Source organism: Schistocerca cancellata, chromosome 10 (assembly GCF_023864275.1).
Source record: "Schistocerca cancellata isolate TAMUIC-IGC-003103 chromosome 10, iqSchCanc2.1, whole genome shotgun sequence".
In the NCBI taxonomy this organism is placed as follows: domain Eukaryota; kingdom Metazoa; phylum Arthropoda; class Insecta; order Orthoptera; family Acrididae; genus Schistocerca; species Schistocerca cancellata.
The window spans coordinates 208,655,805-208,679,531 of record NC_064635.1 but is presented as its reverse complement, the minus strand read 5'-3'; the positions used below and the strand labels follow the sequence as shown (position 1 = coordinate 208,679,531).

Below are 23,727 nucleotides of genomic sequence, written 5' to 3'. Positions count from 1 at the left end.
ATAAATTGTTGCTCCACTAAATCCACTAGGCCAAATTCGTATATAAGCCTTAACTGTGTTGGTTATATATTCCGTATGTTTAATTAGCTCTCCATATATACACCCACTAATTGATTACCTGTAGGGGCACCAAATGCTGTGAGTGGAAAATAATTTAATTTATAAACACATTTTTTCTGTTGCCTAGTGTCAGTGATTCTTCTGGATTAACCATACAATTATTATTTCAATTCATGAACTTTCATGACTGTTTCAATTGCACAATCATCTGTGAAGTGTGTTGTATTACAGTAACTGAGGTGCAAGTATGTAAGAGTTTGCAGTCCACCACTACAATCCAGGTGCACAACAGATAAATTCTGATAAATCACATGAGAGACAGAGAGGAGATGAAAAGGAAATGGACAAGAAAGAAAACATACAAAAACAGTGGCTCAGACAAGTTTTTTCTTCCCTTATTTCTACATTTAATTATCTACCCCCCCCCCCCACACACACACACATACACACTGACAAAGGAACAAAGGAAGGAAGGAAGGAAAGAAAGGGGTAACAATCATTACCTTTAAGCCAACTTCTGACATCTGCTGAGTCAGGCATGATGTCTTATTTCAAGTTTTCATCTCTCAGCTGCATCATAACCAGAATAAAATTACTTTCTGTTGACAGTTCAGTGACGCGAGTGGTACACATCAGCTGTCACCTCAATAGTAGTCCCTTCTTGAGCACAACACGCTACCTGTGTTGGCCATTTTGTATGGACGTGCAGAGCTCTGTCTATCATGGCTGGCTACACATTGGCAACACTGCTCCTGCCACTGCAATGTGTCTAGTCACAAAGATATTTGAATAGGAGTATAATAACTGTACTGTTTGAACAGTTTTGTATTTAGCCAACTGTTACAAAAACTAACAGAATATATTACAGATGACCAGTAAATCAGTAGCGAAACTGTCATCAAATTCACCAACAAATCATTAAAAATAACCAAATATAGATAAGGGATTTGTAAAACATGTCATCTATATGGTACGGATTTATGCTACATAACTAATCAGGGAATGATGACTTAAAACTGAAAATATTGCACAATGTATTATACGTATAAGTTTGTACATACATTAAGAAAAACAACCAAATGTGGAAGCGTGAAGCGTTACATTGTGAATAATATGCAGAGTATACTCACATATATGTAGTATTATGACAACATTTCTTAGTAGACTCAGTATACTACAAAACAAGTACAGCTCAAAACATTGCTCTCAGCTAATGTAGCCTCCACTAGCCAGCACACGTCTATAGAGTATACGCTATGTACCTCAAATACCAAAGCCTGGTTTATGAGCAGCAACAACAATCTACTGAAGTATATCCAGTGCCAGTAAAACTATGCAGAGGCAAAGTGGTTACTTACGTATTTTTGTAACACAATGCCAATTTTTAGTTATTAACAAATTATCGTATTTTATAATTCATTATCAATTTTGTATAATGTAGAATGCATCCTTACTTCCAGAGTAAATCAGAGGAACTTGAGACGTAGTAAGGTAGAATAGCTACAATTACACTTGTTAAATAATTTCCTCTGAACCACATCCCAGGAACTGCCACCTCCATAGCTGTATTCCACTGCCCACCCAATCTACGAAACGAGGTTCGCCAAGTGCCACACCGCTCCGACGAACCGTCCCGCCACATCGACGGTACCCTGTGTGACATCCGGGAGCGAGACCTATTCTGTGCACTTGTGAAGCACAATATATTCCATCCTCTCTCCCCCCTCCTGTGCCATATGTAGATGCTACCCTATTAGTGACAGAGGCATCAATGAAAGCAGTCATATCATACACCAACTTTGCAGTAACTTCTGCACAGGCTTTTATATAGGCTTGAGTGCTAACAAGCTGAAGACAATCAAACTGTGGCCAAGAGTAAAGCTGGAGGGGTGTGTTGAGCACAACATTCTCTACTTCAACAGCTGCTTCACAACCTGTTCCATCTTCATCCTCCCCCAACAGCAGCTTTTTCTGAATTGCGCCGTGAAGACAGGAGCTGTCCTTACAACGTGCCTTCAGTCAGGCGGGCCTCCTGGCCTCAACCTCTGCTAGCCCCTGTCCCACACCCCACCTCTGTTCCTCATCCGTGCCATTTTGCACTCCAACTCTTTCCTCTAAACCCCCTCTTGCTCTGTTCTATTCCCTCTGCCAATCCACTCTCCCACACCATTATGAGCCACCTGCAGCTATCCCTGCCTGTACTAGGGTGAGCTCACGAGTGTCACATTCCTGTCCTGCACACTTACTGTTTCTAGCTACCATTAGCTGCTCTGCCTTCTAATCTCTCTCCCATTTCCCACCTCCACCTTTGTCTCCTGCCAGTATAGTGTAGCTGACTGGGGCAATGATGGCATGTGTACTTGTTCTTTTAGCCCTGAAAATGAATTAACTGCAAAGCTAAGCAACATTCTCAGTCTAGGTTGTGTTCCTACTGACAACTCAAGAGTCTCAACTATACATTGAGTTGTTACCTTTAATCTCTCCACATTTATATTCTGCCAATGATTTTTCATTTCCATACTTATTATGTAAGTGTGCAACATACATATAATTCACAAGGTAATAAGGTTGCATCACTCCCTGTGTTAAGGTGTTTTTCACAACATCTTGTAATGTATTACAGAACAAACATACACATATACATCACACCGTGTGAAGTGTTCAGTTAATGATGTGTATAAAAACTGCCACATCATTTACGTAAGAAAACTCCGTACCGGATGGATACAGTACGGTAAGCCTCTGCTTCTTCATTCGGAGCTTTATACACTTTAGGGTTCGTATTCTGGTTTTAACTACAAACTTCAGTGCTTGAAATGAGATGTATTCTGACTGAGAGCATAAATGTTCACAAACCATTTCATGAAAAGTCTCTTCAACATAAATCTACTTACCGACAAGTGCTGCAAGATCAGTGTCAGCAAGTTTGTTTAGAGGTATAAAGTTAAAAGTAATGTGAGGGATGCTCACGACATCATCATTAAACGGTTTTCTGCGTAATCCCCACCGCACTTTTGACTTTATATGCAGTTTGTATGGCATAATATTTTAATTAACTATATATTGCTTATTGTTGCAAGCACAACAGATAAAATGCAATTCTCACTATTAGCTTCTGCAGTTGAAAATATTTTAACTTTGTGAACCTTGATCTATTACGTGGGAATTCACACGACACTAAAAGATTTCCTGCTGTGCACGTACGATCTTTAATTTGCAAACTATTTTTTATATAAACCTGATCTGGCTCATTATAAATGGAACACGGTATCATTACTGTAACTAATTATGAAATTAAACATGTCCTTTGCTACTTTCATCTCTGAAATGCACTGAAAATTACTGTTATTATACGTACAGCAGTTGGACTATGCTATGTTCGCTAAATGTAAAAGCTGCAGTGGATTTTTTAATATATGAACACTATTGATTGTGATGACTGACACGAGAGCATGAAACTATAAATGAAATTTGATTTTTTTATTATTATCCATAACAGGTTTCATCACAGCAGTCTTTGATATCACACAAGTAAAATTTTATTACTTCATTTACATAAATTATTTACGTCACTGATATTGTAATAGCAGTTGCCCATGTCCACCTGAAGATGATATAATAAAATCCTCCATTCACCTCTCAGGTCTCTGGGAAGCTGAAAGAAATAATTTTAATGTACCATTACCTGCCTGCAGGAATACTGCTTTCATTCAATTTAATTTGAATTTGTCACGGCAGCGGCTCCCGAGATTGCTGCACAGCTCTGTGTCACGAAAAACTCTAAATATGCTGAAAATGGCTAAAATGTGGAATTAAATACTGGGCAAGCTAGCAATAAATTATTACAAGTATTTTTAACAATTTCTATATTCAAAAATCAACATAAATTTAAAGTACACCTTTCTCATTCACCAGCCTCCAATGGCATCTTTCTCGAACAAGCAACAAAAGAAAGCTAACCAAGCATTCAATTGAGCATTACAGGATCTTAAGACTTTAATGGCTACAAGAAGACAGACAGAGTAATGGTTTAACCTCCACTATTTATAGGCAATTTAATACGAACCTTTGTTATCTTTTCTAATTATCATTGTCTGCTTCAATTTCTACACTCGCTGACCACATAGATATAGATACATAATTATTGCACAAACAAAAAGATTGTTTCTTCTTTTACAGAGTCCGCATAATCAACAACCATTCATACAGAAATGAAATAATAATACATACAAATGTTTCTTATTTTTCATATATTACAACGATTATGTGAATGTCTCGCCAGGAGACGTCACAGGTATAACTATTGTCTGATTTGTAAACGTCATTTGGTAATCGTGATTCACTTCGCTATATCTCTTGTTTTCTGGTTTCAGCTTACATTGACTGATGAAATACTCTCTCCCCTCCTGAAACAAGTTACAATGTGTTAATAGAGGTCACAGCAATGTTGTGCTTACAGAATAAAAACAGTTTTGGTTATGAAATTCGTTAATATCAATCACCCGTTTCACCCTTTTGGGGCATTACCAAAGTCTACAACAGTAGTTGGATATGTAACACAGCCATCATAAAGCCACATAAAATGGAAAATGGACACAAGAATCCATTTTATATGGCTTTATGATGGTTGACTGGAATACTCTCTTTCAAATTCTAAAGGTGGCAGGGGTAAAATACCGGGAGCGAAAGGCTATTTACAATTTGTACAGAAAGCAGATGGCAGTTGTAAGAGTCGAGGGGCATGAAAGGGAAGCAGTGGTTGGGAACGGAGTGAGATAGGGTTGTAGCCTCTCCCCAATCTTATTCAGTCTGTATATTGAGCAAGCAGTAAAGAAAACAAAAGAAAAATTCGGAGTGGGAATTAAAATCCATGGAGAAGAAATAAAAACTTTGAGGTTCACCGATGACATTGTAATTCTGTCAGAGACAGCAAAGGACTTGGAAGAGCAGTTGAACGGAATGGACAGTGTCTTGAAAGGAGGATATAAGATAAACATCAACAAAAGCAAAACGAGGATAATGGAATGTAGTCTAATTATGTCTGGTGATGCTGAGTGAATAAGATTAGGAAATGAGACAATTAAAGTAGTAAAGGAGTTTTGCTATTTGGGGAGCAAAATAACATGATGGTCGAAGTAGAGGAGATATAAAATGTAAACTGGCAGTGGCAAGGAAAGCGTTTCTGAAGAAGAGAAATTTGTTAACATTGAGTATAGATTTAAGTGTCAGGAAGTCATTTCTTAAAGTATTTGTATGGAGTGTAGCCATGTATGGAAGTGAAACATGGATGATAAATAGTTTGGACAATAAGAGAATAGAAGCATTTGAAATGTGGTGCTACAGAAGAATGCTGAAGATTAGATAGGTAGATCACATAACTAATGAGGAAGTATTGAATAGGATTGGGGAGAAGAGAAGTTTGTGCCACAACTTAACTAGAAGAAGGGATCGGTTGGTAGGACATGTTCTGAGGCAACAAGGGATCACAAATTTAGCATTGGAGGGCAGTGTGGAGGGTAAAAATTGTAGAGGGAGACTAAGAGATGAATACACTAAACAGATACAGAAGGATGTAAGTTGCAGTAGGTACTGGGAGATGAAGAAGCTTGCACAGGATAGAGTAGCATGGAGAGCTGCATCAAACCAATCTCTGGACTGAAGACCACAACAACAACATTATGGATGGGTCACATATCCACCCACTTTTACACAATCTAGTGAGGAGCCAAAAGGGTGAAACGCAGCACTGATATTAACTAATTTTGCAACCAAGACTGTTTTTATTGTGGAATAATTCTTAACTGGTTGCTGTAAGCACTCTGGCACAATGGAATGGCATAATTTTTATATATTGTGCCTGTTTCATGAGTACCCCTGAAAAAGGAAATTTCATGTCTTTCCCTCTTTTAAGGAAAAAATAATCACAATTCCAAAAAGAGATGCAAATAAATGGAGGAAAGTAAAATTGCTGAGTTATGTGTAAGATGAGACAATTCAAATGAACACAGGAAAATAAAACTGCTGATTTATATGTAGCACGAGATGTAAATTTATGGCACCTACAGGGGAAACAGTTGCGATGAAACTGTTTGAAGACTGAAAATCAGTTTAACTTCTTTTCTTTTTTTAAATTTGGTATTTACTTACTCGAATAATAGAGGTTTTTCTCCTACATTCAAGTGCCAAATTTACAAAGCAACAACAAATATGTCTGCAATTATTTCCATCAACACATGATTTTACCTTTTAGGATATTATGTGCAGACTGAAGCGATGAATGGAAATTTGTACGAAGGTCAGGGTTCAGACCAGGGTCTCCTGCTACATGGGCAGTTGCACTAACCTCTATGCCACCCTGGCACAGTGGCTTTGTGCAACTACCCTAACATACTTCCCCCTCAAACCAAATACCCATTCACACCTCGGCACATTCGGTATTACCCATAAACTCTAAGAGCATTGCAGAGGCTCTTCAACTGTACTGAAATACCACATCAACTTCGAAGAAAATGGGCAATCCTGCCTGAAACCAGGCATATGTGATTTAGTAAACTAAAACTGTATGGTTCCAGATTAAAGCACCTATGGCTAGGTTTCAGGCAGGATCCCCCATTCTGTTCAATGCTGAGGTGCTATTTCAAAACAGTTGGAGAGCCTCTGCAATGCTGTTAAGACTTTAGGAGTAATACACCTACATCTAAATTCGCAAACCACCATGAAGAGCATGGAAGAGGGTACATCCTATTGTACCAGTTATTAGGGTTTCTTCCCATTACCGATCCACTCATTTATGGAGCATAGGAAGAATGACTGTTTGAATGCCTTGTACATGCTGTAATTATTGTAATCTTGTCTTCACAATCCCTATGTTAGCAATATGTACGGGGATGTAATATATCTCTAGAGTCATCATTTAAGACTTTGTTAGTAGACTTGCTCGGGTTAGTTTACGCCTATCCTCAAGAGTCTGCCGCTTCTGTTTCTTCAGCATCTCTGTGACACTCACCCGAGGGTAAAACAAACTTGTGACCATTTGTGCTGTCCTTCTCTGTACACATTCAATATCCCCCATTTGGTCTACTTATTACAAGTTCCAGAGTGGGTCACATGAGTGATTTTTAAGCAGTGTCCTTAGTAGACTGATTGCAGTGTCCCAGTTTTCTACCAGTAAATCAGAGTCTACCACCTGTTTTATCCTTGACTGACCCTACATGATCATTCCATTTAATATCCCTACAAAGTGTTCCACCCAGGTATTTCTATGAGTTGGCCAATTCCATCTGTGACTCATTGATATTATAGTCAAAGGCTACTACATCTTTATGTATTGTGAAATGCACAATTTTATGTTTCTGAACATTTAAAGCAAGTTGCCAATCCTTCCACCACTTAGAAATTGTCCCAAGATCTGACTGAATTATTTATATGGCTTCAGACAGCACTTCACTACAGATAATGGCATCATTTGCAAAAAGTCTGGGGTTACTATTAATATTGTTTGCAAGATCATTAATATACAAATAATGATGACTCTCCATCCAAGATAATATGCTGTGTACTCCCTAGCAAAAAGTCCTCAATCCAGTCACAAATTTCACTTGATATCCCATATTATCATACTTTTGACAATAAGCTCAGTTGTGGTGCTGAGTTAAATGCTTTTTGGAAAGCAAGAAATACAGAGTCTACATGACTGCCTTGATCCAAAGCTTTCAGTATGTCATATGAGAAAAGTGTGAAATGGGTTTCACATTATGGATGTTTTCGGAATCCACAATGGCTGGCATGGAGGAGGTCATTCTGTTCAAGATACCTTACTATGTCAGAGCTCACAATATCTTTTAAGGTTTTACAACAAATTGATGTCAATGATACTGGATGGTAGTTCTGTGGATCACTTCTACTATCCTTCTTTTATATGGGTGACCTGCACTTTTCCCCCGTTTTTTTGTTTGCAAGGTCTACGATAGATTAAAGTTAGAAGAGGGGGAAACCTAGTCGCAAATAGAGAATGGAATCTGATAGGGATTCAGTCAGGCCCTGGAGCTTTACCAAGTCTTGCCCGAACAATGGCAGTTTTAACAATTTTAGCTGTCTCTCGACACCACTGACATTAATACTTTTTTCATGCATCTTTTTAGTGGTAGAAGGATTAAACTGGGGCAATTCTCCTGGGTTTTCCTTGGCAAATAAACATTTGAAAATGGAGTTCAGCATTTCAGCTTCTGCTTTGCTACCATCAATTTCAGTTTCTCTCTCATTTGCTGTGAACTGGATGCTAACTTTGGTGCCACTAACAGCGTTTAAATCCAACCAGAATTTCTTTAGGTTTTGTGAAATATCATTTGACAATATTCTGCTACAGTAATCACTGAAGGCATCACACATTACTCTCTCGACAGCCAAACATGTTTCATTCAACATCACTATCTATAGCCTATGCTTTGTTTTACACCTATTATGCCCATTATGAACTGTTCTCCTGGGTATAAATCCATCCAGTGCATGATCAACTATGTTTTAAATTTGAGCCATAGTTGCTCTACATGCTCCTTCCCTGTGCTGAAACTTTCAAGTTCCTCATTGATATACGACACTACTGATTCTTTATCTACTTCACTGAACATATATCTTTCTACTTGTTTTGGTTGTCCTTTGGCCTTTGGTGATCACTGCTGCCACAACTGCATCATGTTCACTCATACCAGTATCGATGTGGACATCCTCAAAGAGGTTTTTCCTAAAGATTTTGGTTATGTCACGATATCAGTCCAATGGGCGACAAGAAGGATCCAATTAACATTTTATGCCCTTCTCTCACACTGAGTCTTGCCCAAATGCTCTCGCACGCAGCTTCAATTTCTACCTCATTGGATTTGAGTTTCTTGTCTACTGTGACAAATACACCACCTCCATTTCCCATTTGCCTATCCTTTTGATATACATTTCAATTTTCCCCAAAAATCTCACTGCTATCAATTTCAGGTTTGAACAAGCTTTCCATCCCTACTATTATGTGAGTTTAGCTGCTTTTCATGAGCGCTTCAAACTTTGGCATCTTGTTGCGCATACTTTGGCAGTTAACTACAGGGATTTTAATGCTTTCACAGGTAGAAGATGGCGCCGATAGAAAAGTGTAGTGGCACTGTGCTCTCGTCCAAAAGGCAAAAAATAAGCAGTTCGTCGTGTAAAGAATGTCAAAAGCGAGTGACGAAAGTTATTTGGTGTGTCAAGTGCAACTATTGGTTACACGAAAAGTGCACGAAAATAAACTTAAAATACATCAGTGAGGATTTTCCGTGGACGTGTCACGCTTGTTTACGTAATGAAACGGCCGATCTTGTATGTGTACTGGACTCCAAAAATGAAATTATAAAATTACTACAAAATGACATTCAGGTATTAAAAACTGAAATACTATGTTTAAATGAAGAAAATGCTAGATTAATACGTGAAAAACAGTCCAATGTGGGTGAAATACATCAAACAAAACAGCAACAAGAATTGAAAACCACGTGTGAAAGTGCAACTGCAACTGCAAGTAGTGTCACCAAAACTACAAAAAATAGTCATAAGGTTAAACAAGCTCAATTTCAGTATAAAACGAATGTTAAAATTTACGGAGATAGTCATGCACTCAATATTTCAGATTGTATGTCTAACTCGACCACGGAAAACGTGCAAATTTCATCTGTTATTAAACCTGGGGTGAAGTTTGTTGATGTAACAAGCTCTGTAAACAATGACTGCACTGATTTTACATAAAGTGATGTCGTCGTTATTATAGCAGGTTCAAATGATGTTTATTGCAACGAGGCCAGTTCCTTTATTAAAAAGTTGATTGTTATGTTAATGATTTGGCCCATATAAATGTGATAGTGTCAAATATTCCGGTGAGATTTGATCTGCCTGACTGGTCCTGTGTGAACCGAGAAATCCGATCTACAAATAAAAAATTAAAACATTTCTGCTCCAAGTTAAAAAATGTGAGACTGCTGGACCTTAACAGTTATCAAAGAAGCAGCTTCACTGTACACGGACTACATCTTAATCGTCTGGGTAAGAATATTCTAGCAACTGACATCAACTGAGGAAACAAAAAGCAATAATTCAAATCTGCTACCTTGTACCTCAGATGTCATACACACGAAAGACAGAAGTGATGATTATATATGCCTGCAGAGCAAGCAAACGGAAATAATTCCTCACTGCAATGTCAAGACTGTTGATTTTTTAGGATGATAAACTCGCTCAGTGTTCCTAATTTAGAAACTATCAATTTGTGTGATAATATTAACCTTGACAAGGATATATCCTCTCATGATTGTACTAATGTATCATTTTTACATTATAATTTTGAGGGCTTGAGTAACAAAATCGATGTTTTTGAGGCCTTAGTTACAGATCTAGCTCCACATGTAATCGTGGTTACGGAGCATCAAAAAGCTAACCATAATATTCAATATTATAAGTTACAGGAGTATAATCTTACATCATTTTTCTATAGAATAGAACATAAAGGAGGGGGTGTTGCTACTTACGTAAGGAAATGTAACCTAATAAGTTCTGTAGAAAAAGTATCATGGGTTAATGATTATTGTATTGAGAAAGATTTTGAAGCAGTGATAATTAAGTTGATGATTGCATCCGTCCCACTTATTGTGGTAGGTATATATCGAGCCCCTTCTGGTAATCTTGAGGTTTTCCTGGAAGCACTGGATAGTGTATTGGGGAAGCTAAGTAAGGGTGGAAATACAGTAAAGATTATAATTTTAGGAGACTTTAATATAAACACACTAAGCGACAGCCAGGAATGCTAAGGCTTACAAGACTGCATACGATCCTATGATATTAAAGATCTACTTGGTCATGTGCCCACTAGAATAACTGAGTCAAGCAGCAGTTCCATAGATCATGTAATGACCAATTATGAAAATGTTGTGTCCGCACAGACTGTAAACGGGCACATATCTGATCATCTAGGACAATTATTAGTGATTGGTTGTCTTAATAAACTCAAACAAAACAAAAAATATGAGAATAGAAGACTATTTTCTGAATACAACATCACCTTGCTAAAGAAAACTTTGGGTCAAGAATCTTGGGAATCAGTTTATAGGGAAAGGGGAGCTGACAGCAAATAGGAAGTATTTGTAAAAATTTTAACTAGACATATTGATATTACAATCTCGGCAAAGAAGATCAATGTAAATAAAAATAAACCTCCAGTAGTCAAACATGTAAAACTGGATGAAAAAACGAAAAGACTCAAAGAAGAAATGGAGTATATGTATAAGCTACACAGAGAAACCAGTCTTGATTCATATCAAGAGGATTATAAAAAATATAAATATGAGTATCGCAAGGAAGTAAGGAGAAGGAAAGTAGAACATATTAGTAAACAGATCAGAAATTCTGACTGTGTCTCAAAGTCGTGCTGGGCAGTAGTTAATGATATGAGGAACACTGATTCAAAAACTAAAATTAATAATATAGAGTTAAGTATACATAATGATATTTTTTCTGATCCTTATATAGTTAGTAATATATTTAATGATTACTTTATAGATGCTATTGAAAATGATACTTGCATGAAACAGGAGAGGCAGTTTAAATATGATAAGGAAAAGGAACGGGACTCTTGTAAGCTACCTACAGTAACAATCAAGGACATAACACAGCTAACTGACAGCCTAAAAAATAAAAGATCAGCTGGATGGGATGAATTTTCTCCTTTTCTACTAAAAAAATGCAAGGGTGAGTTAGCCAGACCATTAGTCCATCTAATAAATTGTGTACTTGAAGAAGGAGTGTTTCCGAAGAAACTGAAACTTGCTATAGTTAAACCTTTATATAAAAAAGGGGAAAGAAAACAACCACAGAACTACAGACCAGTTGCCTTAACCTCAGTGTTTGGTAAATTAATTGAAAAAATAATGCTAGAAATGTTAATCAAACACTATAATATGAATAACTTAATAGGAGATTTCCAACACGGCTTTAGAAGTGGTCGGGGCACCATATCTGCAGCAGTACAGTTTGTACACTGTCTGATGGAGAAAATAAATGAGGGTTACAAAATGGCAGGACTGTTTTTAGATCTTTCCAAACCGTTTCACAGAGTCCATCATGGCGTTCTTTTAAGTAAACTTGCTTATAATGGTGTCAGTGGGAAACTGTTGCTTTTAATAGAATCTTACCTTCAAGATAGACAACAATGCACAGAAGTTGTGTATGATAACGGAGAGGTAATCGTAAAAAGAAGATCAAAGATAAGAAATATAAATTTTGGTGTGCCACAAGGCACCCCTTCTTGTTTATTTGCTACGTGAATGATTTCCCAAAAGTATTAGACACCAGTCATTGTATTACTATGTATGCTGATGACAGCTCTGGGGTTTGCTGGGCATGTAGTAATGATGACCTAAATTCAGTGGTACAAAATTTAGCTGAAAAAGCCCAAACACATTATGAAAAAGAAAACTTAAGGGTCAATATTAACAAAACTAATTTAATTTATTTTAAGACAAGTGGCTCAAATAAAAATACTGTTGTAAATGAGGACATTCAGGAAAATACCTGTTCAGAATGTAAATTTCTGGGGATATATATAGATGACAGACTTTCGTGGAATCAGCAAATAGATCATGTCTGTGGTAAAATAACATCTAGTCTGTATTTACTAGGGAGATTAGTTCAATATTTAGATATCGAAGCAATAAAAATAGCGTATTTTGGGTTGGTGTATCCCCATCTATCTTATGGAATTGTATTGTGGGGTGGGTGTAGCCAATACAATATAAAAAGGGTATTTGTATTGCAGAAAAGAGTAATAAGAACTATGGCAAAAGTAAGACCCAGAACTTCGTGTAAAACCTGTTTATTAAGTTTAATATTATGACTATCTATGCAGTATATATGTTTCAATCAATATTATTAGTGAAAAAAGACAAAAAAGTGACAAACAGGGATATGGAAATCCATGATTACAATACAAGACACAAATGAGACTTTCATATGGTGAGCAGACGATTGAATCTAACAACAAATACCCCTTTCATTAAGGGAGCAATATTTTATAATTCTCTGCCAAACAACCTGAAACAGCTTTCTGGTAGAATATTTAAAAATGAGTTAAAAAAATGGCTTATATTGAAGTGCCCATACAGTATGGTGCTGGCATGATTTGACCTGAGGAATGCTATGTTAAATATACTTAAGTGATCTTTTACTTAATAGCATGTAACCTATTTATATTGTGTATCAATAATCTAAATGTAATTATTATAACATTGCTCATGCACATTAAATACGTGTTTCGAGCTGTATGATAAAAATGATAAAAATAAATAAATGTGGGAGGCACGTCTTTCGATCTTAAACTGATACTTCTGGGTTTCCTACGGCTATGTTTGTCTGGATTGGATGGAGAGTCATCTAATCTAAAAAATCGGTGTGCTCACCCCACCCCCGAGTAGCAGCCTGTGATGTGTACTGCACACCTCACCCTTTTAGGGGGACCCTGCAGTTTCAATCGTATCGTGCAAGTCCAGGAAGTTGCAGCCAAGCTCGTCACAGGATATTTGAAGTCTCTGGTTCAGTCTTTCCACTCAACTCAGTACCAAGGGCCCACGGTCAGTTTTGGCGACAGAATCGAATGGGCTGAGACATGCATAGGAATCTGGACTGAGGAGGGAGGCGTGCTAGGGTAGCCTGTACATTTGTGCACAGCTAACGTGGCAGGACGGTATAGTGGTTCACACATTTGCCTTCAGAACAGGAGACTCGGGTTTGAATCCTGGACTTTGTACAAATTTTCATTCATTGATTCAGTCTGCAGATATAGGTCTTAGATGTATGAGACTTGAAAAGGTCTCTGGAACCGTGTAGTTTCATTTGATTGCAGGATATTATCATCCCAATCACACGCATAGCGAACTCTTGGCATCATGTTGCACAAAATAAACACAGTTTACAGAAAAACAAAGTGCATAGTAAAAATGAATCATAACAGTTACAATTAGGGCCTCATAACTCTGTGTTACAGCAGTGGGGGGCTGGTAATGAATAACACTGCGGAGGGGAGTGTGGGGGAGAAAACTCTTCTCTGACTTACAAATACTTCATGCAATTTGTTAGGCAGTTCACTTATGATTAATCAAGAAGGGCACTGGTCATGGTAAATACATGTTACATGTACACAAATCTGCACTTGTGGTACCACTGTATTACACATTTGTACCTACAATCCATACATTAACAGTGAACAGTAACACTATCAATTAATTAATGGTTTCTCCTCAATGGAGAAAACAAATGACAAGTCAAATAAATGAAAATATGACAATTCCAATAAATAAAATTACAACAATTGGACTTTCCTCTGGCGAAATAATGTATACTGCCACCATTGTAGATTGAAAAAGACTTAATAAAACAGATAGCATGACAAGACTGAAAAGTAAGCATATTTATGTTTCATTTCAGATTATACTTATGAAAGGTAAAGGTTCAGCATTTGGCATTCTGTCACAGATACCTGTAGGTTCAATCATAAAATATACATTCATTCTTACACCAGGTGACAAAAATCCACTGCCCCAAATTGAAGTATATGAAATGACAGTTTAGTCTCGACCTTTGCTAATTTTCCTTGTCCAACAGAAGTTGAGATAGCATGATTGAGTCCAAAGAAGTGACATTCACATTCACAACAGCAATCTGACACAAGCAGAGCAACCACACTATAATACGGGACCATAACCTCAAATCCGTAAGCTGGTGTGCATCTTCTTCAGTTTTTCAAAAGACTCTAAAAGAAGCAAAGATGGGCCAGAGAACAATCTTGTTCCATTACTAAAAAAATCCACCCACTGAAAGGTAAAAAAATGTTGGTACCGGTTGAAGCTTTCTGAATCCAGAAAGATTTAATTCACTTTCAAGTCTAGGTGGTTCCATGTGCCATTTTACTCACAACATGTGCCACTTCGAAGCCCAGCAAATGACTGTGTGAGTCTGTGTATCTTTCATATAAAAGACTACTCTGTGTTCACAATGTGGGTGGTGATGATGAGTGTGATAAAGACTTTTAGAGTTTTTAGAAAAGAGCAAACACAAGATTCTGGGAATGAACTAATTTCAACTATCTCTCCAAAATTCTCGGAGGAAGCAACATATGACAGTGACTTTCCTTCGAAACTGTTATAACTTCAAGTTGAACAAATATATTTCAAGGACGCTGCAATACATGAAAGTCATGTATCAAGTAAACAGAGTAAGACATGTGCTACTTTAACAGTCAAATCATGACTTGAGTCCGAGTCTAGCAGCCGCTGGCTGGCTGGCCGCTTAGGTGGTGGAGCTGCTGCTGCTGCTGCATGGCTGGCAGACAGTGCTGCATGTAGAGGACGCACGTAACTGCACGGCGGCACTTTGAAAGATCGGCGAGTCACAACACATTTCCCCACTTTGAAGTTTTTGCACAGGTCTTGATGGAGGTGGCCTGTAGATTGCTAGCGTCCATAGATGTTGTTTGACTGGCCATATAGTCTCGAGGAGGCGGCTTCCCGTACAGACGGAAGTGTCCCCGATGATAAAGGGTCGAGATGACAGGAGACGTGCGGGTCGAATGTGCTGGGGCCCCGTGCACCAATCTGCCCGTTGTGGCAAGTCCGGTTGTTATAACAGGAGACATGGGCAATGTGTCCACGTCCATAGGAGAAGGAGGCGAGTAGAGTTGCTCCGACAGAAGGTGGTCATCTGGTTCCTGTATGGGCACATCTCCTGTTGGCGTCAGTTCTTGTGCTGGCACCGATATGATGGTGAGAGGACTGCGTTGTGAGTAATGAGGGATTCTAGGACCCTGAGCGTCAGGTAGAGCCGAAGGTGGTGTAGCGGCATTCGGAACAGGCGTTTCCGGCGCACGAGGCCGAAGCTGGTCCGAATGACGCACTGCAACAACCGTGTCCGCCTGGATTTCATACAGGCGTCGGCCACGGTGTCGTAAGATGCGGCCAGGACTCCATTTTGGCTGTCTGCCATATCCCCGTACCCATACAAGGTTGCCGGCGGTGAACCGGCCAAGCGAAGGTGCCCGTGGCCGTGAGGTGGAAGGCCGCAGAAGATGAAGTAGCGTGCGGGGCTGTCGGCCATGTTAGAGCTGAGCCGGGCTGTGGTTGCCCGTCGGGGTGAAACGGTAAGAAGCCAGAAATTGGAGAAGCACATCAGCAGCAGCAGAAGAAGTCAGGAATTTCCTCATCTGAGCCTTAAATGTGCGGACCAGTCATTCAGCCTCACCGATCGGCTGTGGATGGAGCGGAGGGGCCGTGAGATGCGTGGCGCCGTGATGGGGACAAAAATACGCAAAATCGGAAGAGGCAAATTGCGGACCATTATCGGTAACAAGAGTAGAGGGAAGGCCTTCCAAAGAGAAAATGCGAGCTAGAGCATTGGTGGTTGCCGCGGTGGTAGGTGACGTGCAATGGACAATGAAAGGAAAGTTAGAGTAGACGTCAATAATGAGAAGCCAGTAAGTACCTAAAAAAGGAGGTCCTGCGAAGTCAGCACGAATATGCTCCCAGGGCTTCTCAGGCGAAGGCCACGGTGACAAAGATGACTTCGGGGCGGCGGCCTGTGGCACACAAGGGCCTCAGGCAGTGACCATGTGTGCGATTTCAGAGTCGATGCTGGGCCAGTACACATGGGGGCGCGCCAGAGATTTTGTGCGAGAGACACCCCAGTGCCCATGGTGAAGGAGGCACAAGACCGTAACACGCAAAGATGCAGGTACCATAACATGTGGCGAAGCATTTTCGGTGGAAAGGAGGATAACACCATCCCTAGCCGTGAGGCGGTAACGCAAAGCGTAGTAGTTCCACAACGGATCAGAAGTCTTAGCGGACGGACAATCTGGCCAACCCTTCTGAATACAGCGTCAAACCCGGGAGAGGGTAGGGTCAGAACCCTTAGCAGCTGCCAGCCGGTCCCCGGTGATGGGGAACCCGTCCACAACCCGCTATTCGGCAACATCCAGGTGGAAACACAAAAGTTCGTCCCTATCAAATGCCAGATCAGGACCCATGGGAAGGTGAGACAGTGCATCAGCATTCGCATGTTGAGCCGTCGGGCGGAAATGAATCTCATAATTGAAACGAGACAAGTAAAGAGCCCAACGCTGGAGGCAGTGTGCAGCCTTGTCAGGAAGTGAGGTTGATGGATGAAGCAAGGAAACAAGTGGTTTGTGATCTGTAACAAGATGAAATTTGGATCCATAGAGAAAAACACCAAACCTATGAAGAGCATAAATAATGGCCAAAGCTTCTTTTTCAATGTGAGAATACTTTTGTTGGGCATCTGTGAGCGTTTTGGAGGCATAAGCAATGGGTTGTTCAGAACCGTCAGAAAAACCGTGCACAAGGACTGCACCGACCCCATATTGAGAGGCGTCCGTGGCAAGAACGAGATGTTGGCCAGGTCGATAAGTAGTCAGGCACGGGGCCTGTTTCAGCATAGTCTTCAATTTCTGAAAAGTCGCATCGCATGACGCGGACCAGTGAAAAGGCACGTTTTTATGCGACAGGCGATGCAACGGCTGAGCCACCGAAGCCGCAGACGGTAAAAACTTGTGATAGTATGCTATTTTCCCCAAGAAGGCCTGCAGTTCCTTAACAGATGAAGGGCGAGGAAGGGCATCGATCACAGCGACAGTCTGTTGAAGCGGACGAATACCATCCCGAGAGAGTTGAAACCCCAAGTACGTGTTGATTTGTTTGCGCTCTCTGTAGATTAGTTCAGACGTTCTTTGCACAACAGTTTTTAGCATGAATAGGGACTGCAACTGCTGTGTTCGGATGCAGGCTGAGTTGGCATCCCTTTGCTCCCAGCTTCAGGCAGTGTTGGCATCGATCACACAGCTTGGGGCTGTTGCCAATGGGCATCACTGTGGGGGTCCAGATGGGGGTTTGTCGGGGACGGCCAGCTCGTCCCACGCATCCCCCGATCGGACTACGGCTGTGGTTGCCCGGGATACTGCCCGCATTGAGGCTGATCCCTCACCTGTGGTAGAGTGGGAGGTCGTCTCAAGGTGTGGCAGGGGGCGAAAGACATTCCGGAGGGCTGAACGGAAGGCCTCTCCAGTTTGTCTGACGAACCAGTTTCAGGCTCTGTCTCAGGCTGATACTGATCTTCAGCCTGAGATGGCTGCTTGTCCTGTTCCAGAGGTTGCCCCTCAGTCTGCAAGATCCGGGCGGTCCCAGAGGGTGGGCTTACTGGTAGTTGGGAGCTCCAACGTCAGGCGCGTAATGGGGCCCCTTAAGGATATGGCAGCAAGGGAGGGGAAGAAAACCAAAGTGCACTCCGTGTGCATACCGGGGGGAGTCATTCCAGATGTGGAAAGGGTCCTTCCGGATGCCATGAAGGGTACTGGGTGCACCCATCTGCAGGTGGTCGCTCATGTCGGCACCAACGATCTGTGTCGCTATGGATCAGAGGAAATCCTCTCTGGCGTCCGGCGGCTATCTGATTTGGTGAAGACTGCCAGTCTCGCTAGCGGGATGAAAGCAGAGCTCACCATCTGCAGCATCGTCGACAGGACTGACTGCGGACCTTTGGTACAGAGCCGAGTGGAGGGTCTGAATCAGTGGCTGAGACGGTTCTGCGACCGTGTGGACTGCAGATCCTCGACTTGCGCCATAGGGTGGTGGGGTTTCGGGTTCCGCTGGATAGGTCAGGAGTCAACTACACGCAACAAGCGGCTACACGGGTAGCAGGGGTTGAGTGGCGTGAGCTGGGTGGTTTTTTAGGTTAGATGGCCTCGGGCAAGTACAGAAAGGGCAACAGCCTCAACGGGTGCGGGGCAAAGTCAGGACATGCGGGGACCAAGCAGCAATCGGTATTGTAATTGTAAACTGTCGAAGCTGCGTTGGTAAAGTACCGGAACTTCAAGCGCTGATAGAAAGCACCGAAGCTGAAATCGTTATAGGTACAGAAAGCTGGCTGAAGCCAGAGATAAATTCTGCCGAAATTTTTACAAAGGTACAGACGGTGTTTAGAAAGGATAGATTGCATGCAACCGGTGGTGGAGTGTTCGTCGCTGTTAGTAGTAGTTTATCCTGTAGTGAAGTAGAAGTGGATAGTTCCTGTGAATTATTATGGGTGGAGGTTACACTCAACAACCGAGCTAGGTTAATAATTGGCTCCTTTTACTGACCCCCCGACTCAGCAGCATTAGTGGCAGAACAACTGAGAGAAAATTTGGAATACGTTTCACATAAATTTTCTCAGCATGTTATAGTCTTAGGTGGAGATTTCAATTTACCAGATATAGACTGGGACACTCAGATGTTTAGGACAGGTGGTAGGGACAGAGCATCGAGTGACATTATACTGAGTGCACTATCCGAAAATTACCTCGAGCAATTAAACAGAGAACCGACTCGTGAAGATAACATCTTGGACCTACTGATAACAAACAGACCCGAACTTTTCGACTCTGTAAGTGCAGAACAGGGAATCAGTGATCATAAGGCCGTTGCAGCATCCCTGAATATGGAAGTTAATAGGAATATAAAAAAAGGGAGGAAGGTTTATCTGTTTAGCAAGAGTAATAGAAGGCAGATTTCAGACTACCTAACAGATCAAAACGAAAATTTATGATCCGACACTGACAGTGTTGAGTGTCTATGGAAAAAGTTCAAGGCAATCGTAAAATGCGTTTTAGACAGGTACGTGCTGAGTAAAACTGTGAGGGATAGGACAAACCCACCGTGGTACAACAACAAAGTTAGGAAACTACTGCGAAAGCAAAAAGTTTCACTCCAAGTTAACGCAGCCAAAACCTCTCAGACAAACAGAAGCTAAACGATGTCAAAGTTAGCGTAAGGAGGGCTATGCGTGAAGCGTTCAGTGAATTCGAAAGTAAAATGCTAGGTACCGACTTGACAGAAAATCCTAGGAAGTTCTGGTCTTACGTTAAATCAGTAAGTGGCTCGAAACAGCATATCCAGACACTCCGGGATGATGATGGCATTGAAACAGAGGATGACACGCATAAAGCTGAAATACTAAACACCTTTTTCCAAAGCTGTTTCACAGAGGAAGACCGCACTGCAGTTCCTTCTCTAAATCCTCGCATAAATGAAAAAATGGCTGACATCGAAATAAGTGTCTAAGGAATAGAAAAGAAACTGGAATCACTCAACAGAGGAATGTCCACTGGACCTGACGGGATACCAATTCGATTCTACACAGAGTACGGGAAAGAACTTGCCCCCCTTCTAACAGCCGTGTACCACAAGTCTCTAGAGGAACGGAAGGTTCCAAATGATTGGAAAAGAGCACAGGTAGTCCCAGTCTTCAAGAACTGTCGTCGAGCAGATGCGCAAAACTATAGACCTATATCTCTGACGTCGATCTGTTGTAGAATTTTAGAACATGTTTTTTGCTCGAGTATCATGTCATTTTTGGAAACCCAGAATCTACTATGTAGGAATCAACATGGATTCCGGAAACAGCGATCGTGTGAGACCCAACTCGCTTTATTTGTTCATGAGACCCAGAAAATATTAGATACAGGCTCCGAGGTAGATGCTATTTTCCTTGACGTCCGGAAGGCGTTCGATACAGTTCCGCACTGTCGCCTGATAAACAAAGTAAGAGCCTATGGAATATCAGACCAGCTGTGTGGCTGGATTGAAGAGTTTTTAGCAAACAGAACACAGCATGTTGTTATCAATGGAGAGACGTCTACAGACGTTAAAGTAACCTCTGGCGTGCCACAGGGGAGTGTTATGGGACCATTGCTTTTCACAATATATATAAATGACCTAGTAGATAGTGTCGGAAGTTCCATGCGGCTTTTCGCGGATGATGCTGTAGTATACAGAGAAGTTGCAGCATTAGAAAATTGTAGCGAAATGCAGGAAGATCTGCAGCGGATAGGCACTTGATTCAGGGAGTGGCAACTGACCCTTAACATAGACAAATGTAATGTATTGCGAATACATAGAAAGAAGGATCCTTTATTGTATGATTATATGGTAGCGGAACAAACACTGGTAGCTGTTACTTCTGTAAAATATCTGGGAGTATGCGTGCAGAACGATTTGAAGTGGAATGATCATATAAAATTAATTGTTGGTAAGGCGGGTACCAGGTTGAGATTCATTGGGAGAGTCCTTAGAAAATGTAGTCCATCAACAACGGAGGTGGCTTACAAAACACTCGTTCGACCTATACTTGAGTATTGCTCAACAGTGTGGGATCCGTACCAGATCGGGTTGACGGAGGAGATAGAGAAGATCCAAAGAAGAGCGGCGCGTTTCGTCACAGGGTTATTTGGTAACCGTGATAGCGTTACAGAGATGTTTAGCAAACTCAAGTGGCAGACTCTGCAAGAGAGGCGCTCTGCATCGTGGTGTAGCTTGCTCGCCAGGTTTCGAGAGGGTGCATTTCTAGATGAGGTATCGAATACATTGCTTCCCCCTCCTTATACCTCCCGAGGAGATCACGAATGTAAAATTAGAGAGATTAGAGCGCGCACAGAGGCTTTCAGACAGTCGTTCTTCCCGCAAACCATACGCGACTGGAACAGGAAAGGGAGGTAATGACAGTGGCACGTAAAGTGCCCTCCGCCACACACCGTTGGGTGGCTTGCGGAGTATAAATGTAGATGTAGATAGATGCCTGAAAAAAATTGTGATTTCTGAAGATTAAACTTAAGACCGGCAGTCTGAAGACATGAAAAAGTGTGCGGAGATTTTGAAGATGTTCTTCAGTGGTGGAGCCAGTGACAACAATGTCGTCCATGTAATTGATACACCCAGGGACAGGGAGCAATAATTGTTCCAATAATCGCTGAAAGAGAGCAATGGCGCTGGAAACCCGAATGGCAATCATTGGTATTGAGAGAGGCCGAAAGGCGTGTTAAAGACCAGAAACTGCCGGGAAGCAGTGTCGAGAGGAAGTCGATGATAAGCTTCTGGCAGGTCAAGTTTAGAAAAATACTGGCCTCCAGCAAGTTTAGTGAACAATTCTTCAGGTCAAGGCATAGGGTAAGTGTCGATAAGGCATTGAGCATTTACAGTGGCCTTGAAATCGCCGCAGAGATGAATATCACCATTTGGCTTAGCAACGACAACAACAGGAGAGGACCACTCACTGGAAGTGACAGGAAGCAAGACCCCTGACGCAGTGAGACGATCCAACTCCCGTTTTACCCAATCACGAAGGGCCACAGGAATGGGCCGAGCCCAAAAAACTTAGGCCGAGCAGTGGGTTTGAGAGTGATATGAGCTTCAAAGTTGTTTGCACGGCCTAACCCAGGAGAAAAAAGGGACAAAAATGTAGTCAACAAGGAATCCAATTGAGCATAAGGAATAGCATCAGAGACGATATTGACAGAGTCATCTATGGAGAACCCAAAAACGCGAAAGGCATCAAAACCAAAAAGATTCTCCACGTTACTATGATCGACCACAAATATGGGAACAGTGTGAATGACAGATTTGTAATATACCTCAGCATCAAATTGTGCCAAGAGAGAAATCTTCTGTTTATTGTAAGTCCGTAATTGCCTAGTAACAGGTGACAGGATTGGAGAATTGATGATAGTGGCAGCAAAACCAGTATCCACCTGCATGCGAACATCTCGACCAAGTATTTGGACAGTGAGGAATACTTCCCTGAAAGGGAAGACGACAATTGACAGACAATACAGAATCAGAATCAGCGTATTGTTCATGAACATCATGTATGCGGTCGTATTTGCAAACGGATGACACATGACCCTTTTTTTCTGCATTTGTGACACACGGCCCAATGTTGTGGACAATCCTCTCGTGAATGTTTCGTAAAACACTGCGGACATGAAGGAAGTTGCCGTGGGTTTTGCTGCAGTTTCTTAGAGGTTTGTTTACGGTTAGGCCGAGGCTGCGCTTGGGAGCTTACTGTGGCCACATCAGCCAGCGGGGACACGCCCACGCCACACACTTCGTCAACATCGCACAGAGGTATTTCCCCGACGTCACCCCACGCCTCTATTTGCGCTCCAGCGGCGCGAGAAATTTCAAAGGACTGAGCGATGGATAGGACTTCATCAAGAGCCAGATTTGCCAATTGAAGGGTATGTTGCCTATCTTCTTTGTCAGGCGCCGACCGGATAATAGCATCCCATACCATGGAATCGGTGTAGGATTCTTTGTGAACTTCAGTAACAAATTGACACTTTCTACTGAGGCCGTGAAGTTCAGCAGCCCTAGTGCGATAGGATTGATTCGGTTGTTTTTGAGAACAATAAAAGGCAACACGAGAGGCTACCACATGCATATGCTTTGAAAATAAATGGACAGAAGTGAGCACATTTCAGCAAAGGACAAAGACACAGGATCTTTCAAAGGAGCCAAGTGCGACAACAACCAATACATTTGAGGTGAAATCCATGAAAGGAACAGAGACTTACATGTTTGGTCGGCCGCGACATGAAATGCCAAGAAGTGCTGTCGATGACGTTTCTCGTAATCAGACCAGTCTTCCGCCATCTTGTTGTAACGAGGAAAAGGAGATAGAGACAACGACGAGAGATGCCCCGCATTCAATGCCACGACGAAATCACGAATCGCATTTGTGAGAAGCGTTTGCTGTTCTATGAGACCTTGCAATAGTTGCTCTAAA

General features: G+C 41.3%; 1 protein-coding gene across 1 annotated transcript in view; it reads right to left on the bottom strand.

Annotated features, from left to right (window-relative positions):
- Positions 1 to 3,908: 3,908 nt before the first annotated feature.
- LOC126106599 (replication protein A 70 kDa DNA-binding subunit-like) overlaps positions 3,909 to 23,727 on the bottom strand; it is a 32,549-nt gene continuing 12,730 nt past the window's right edge. Inside the window, exon 3 of the mRNA XM_049912944.1 lies at positions 3,909 to 4,466. Within this exon, the coding sequence (XP_049768901.1) occupies positions 4,323 to 4,466 (144 nt within the window). The 3' untranslated portion in view covers positions 3,909 to 4,322. The remainder of the gene's footprint in view (positions 4,467 to 23,727) is intronic.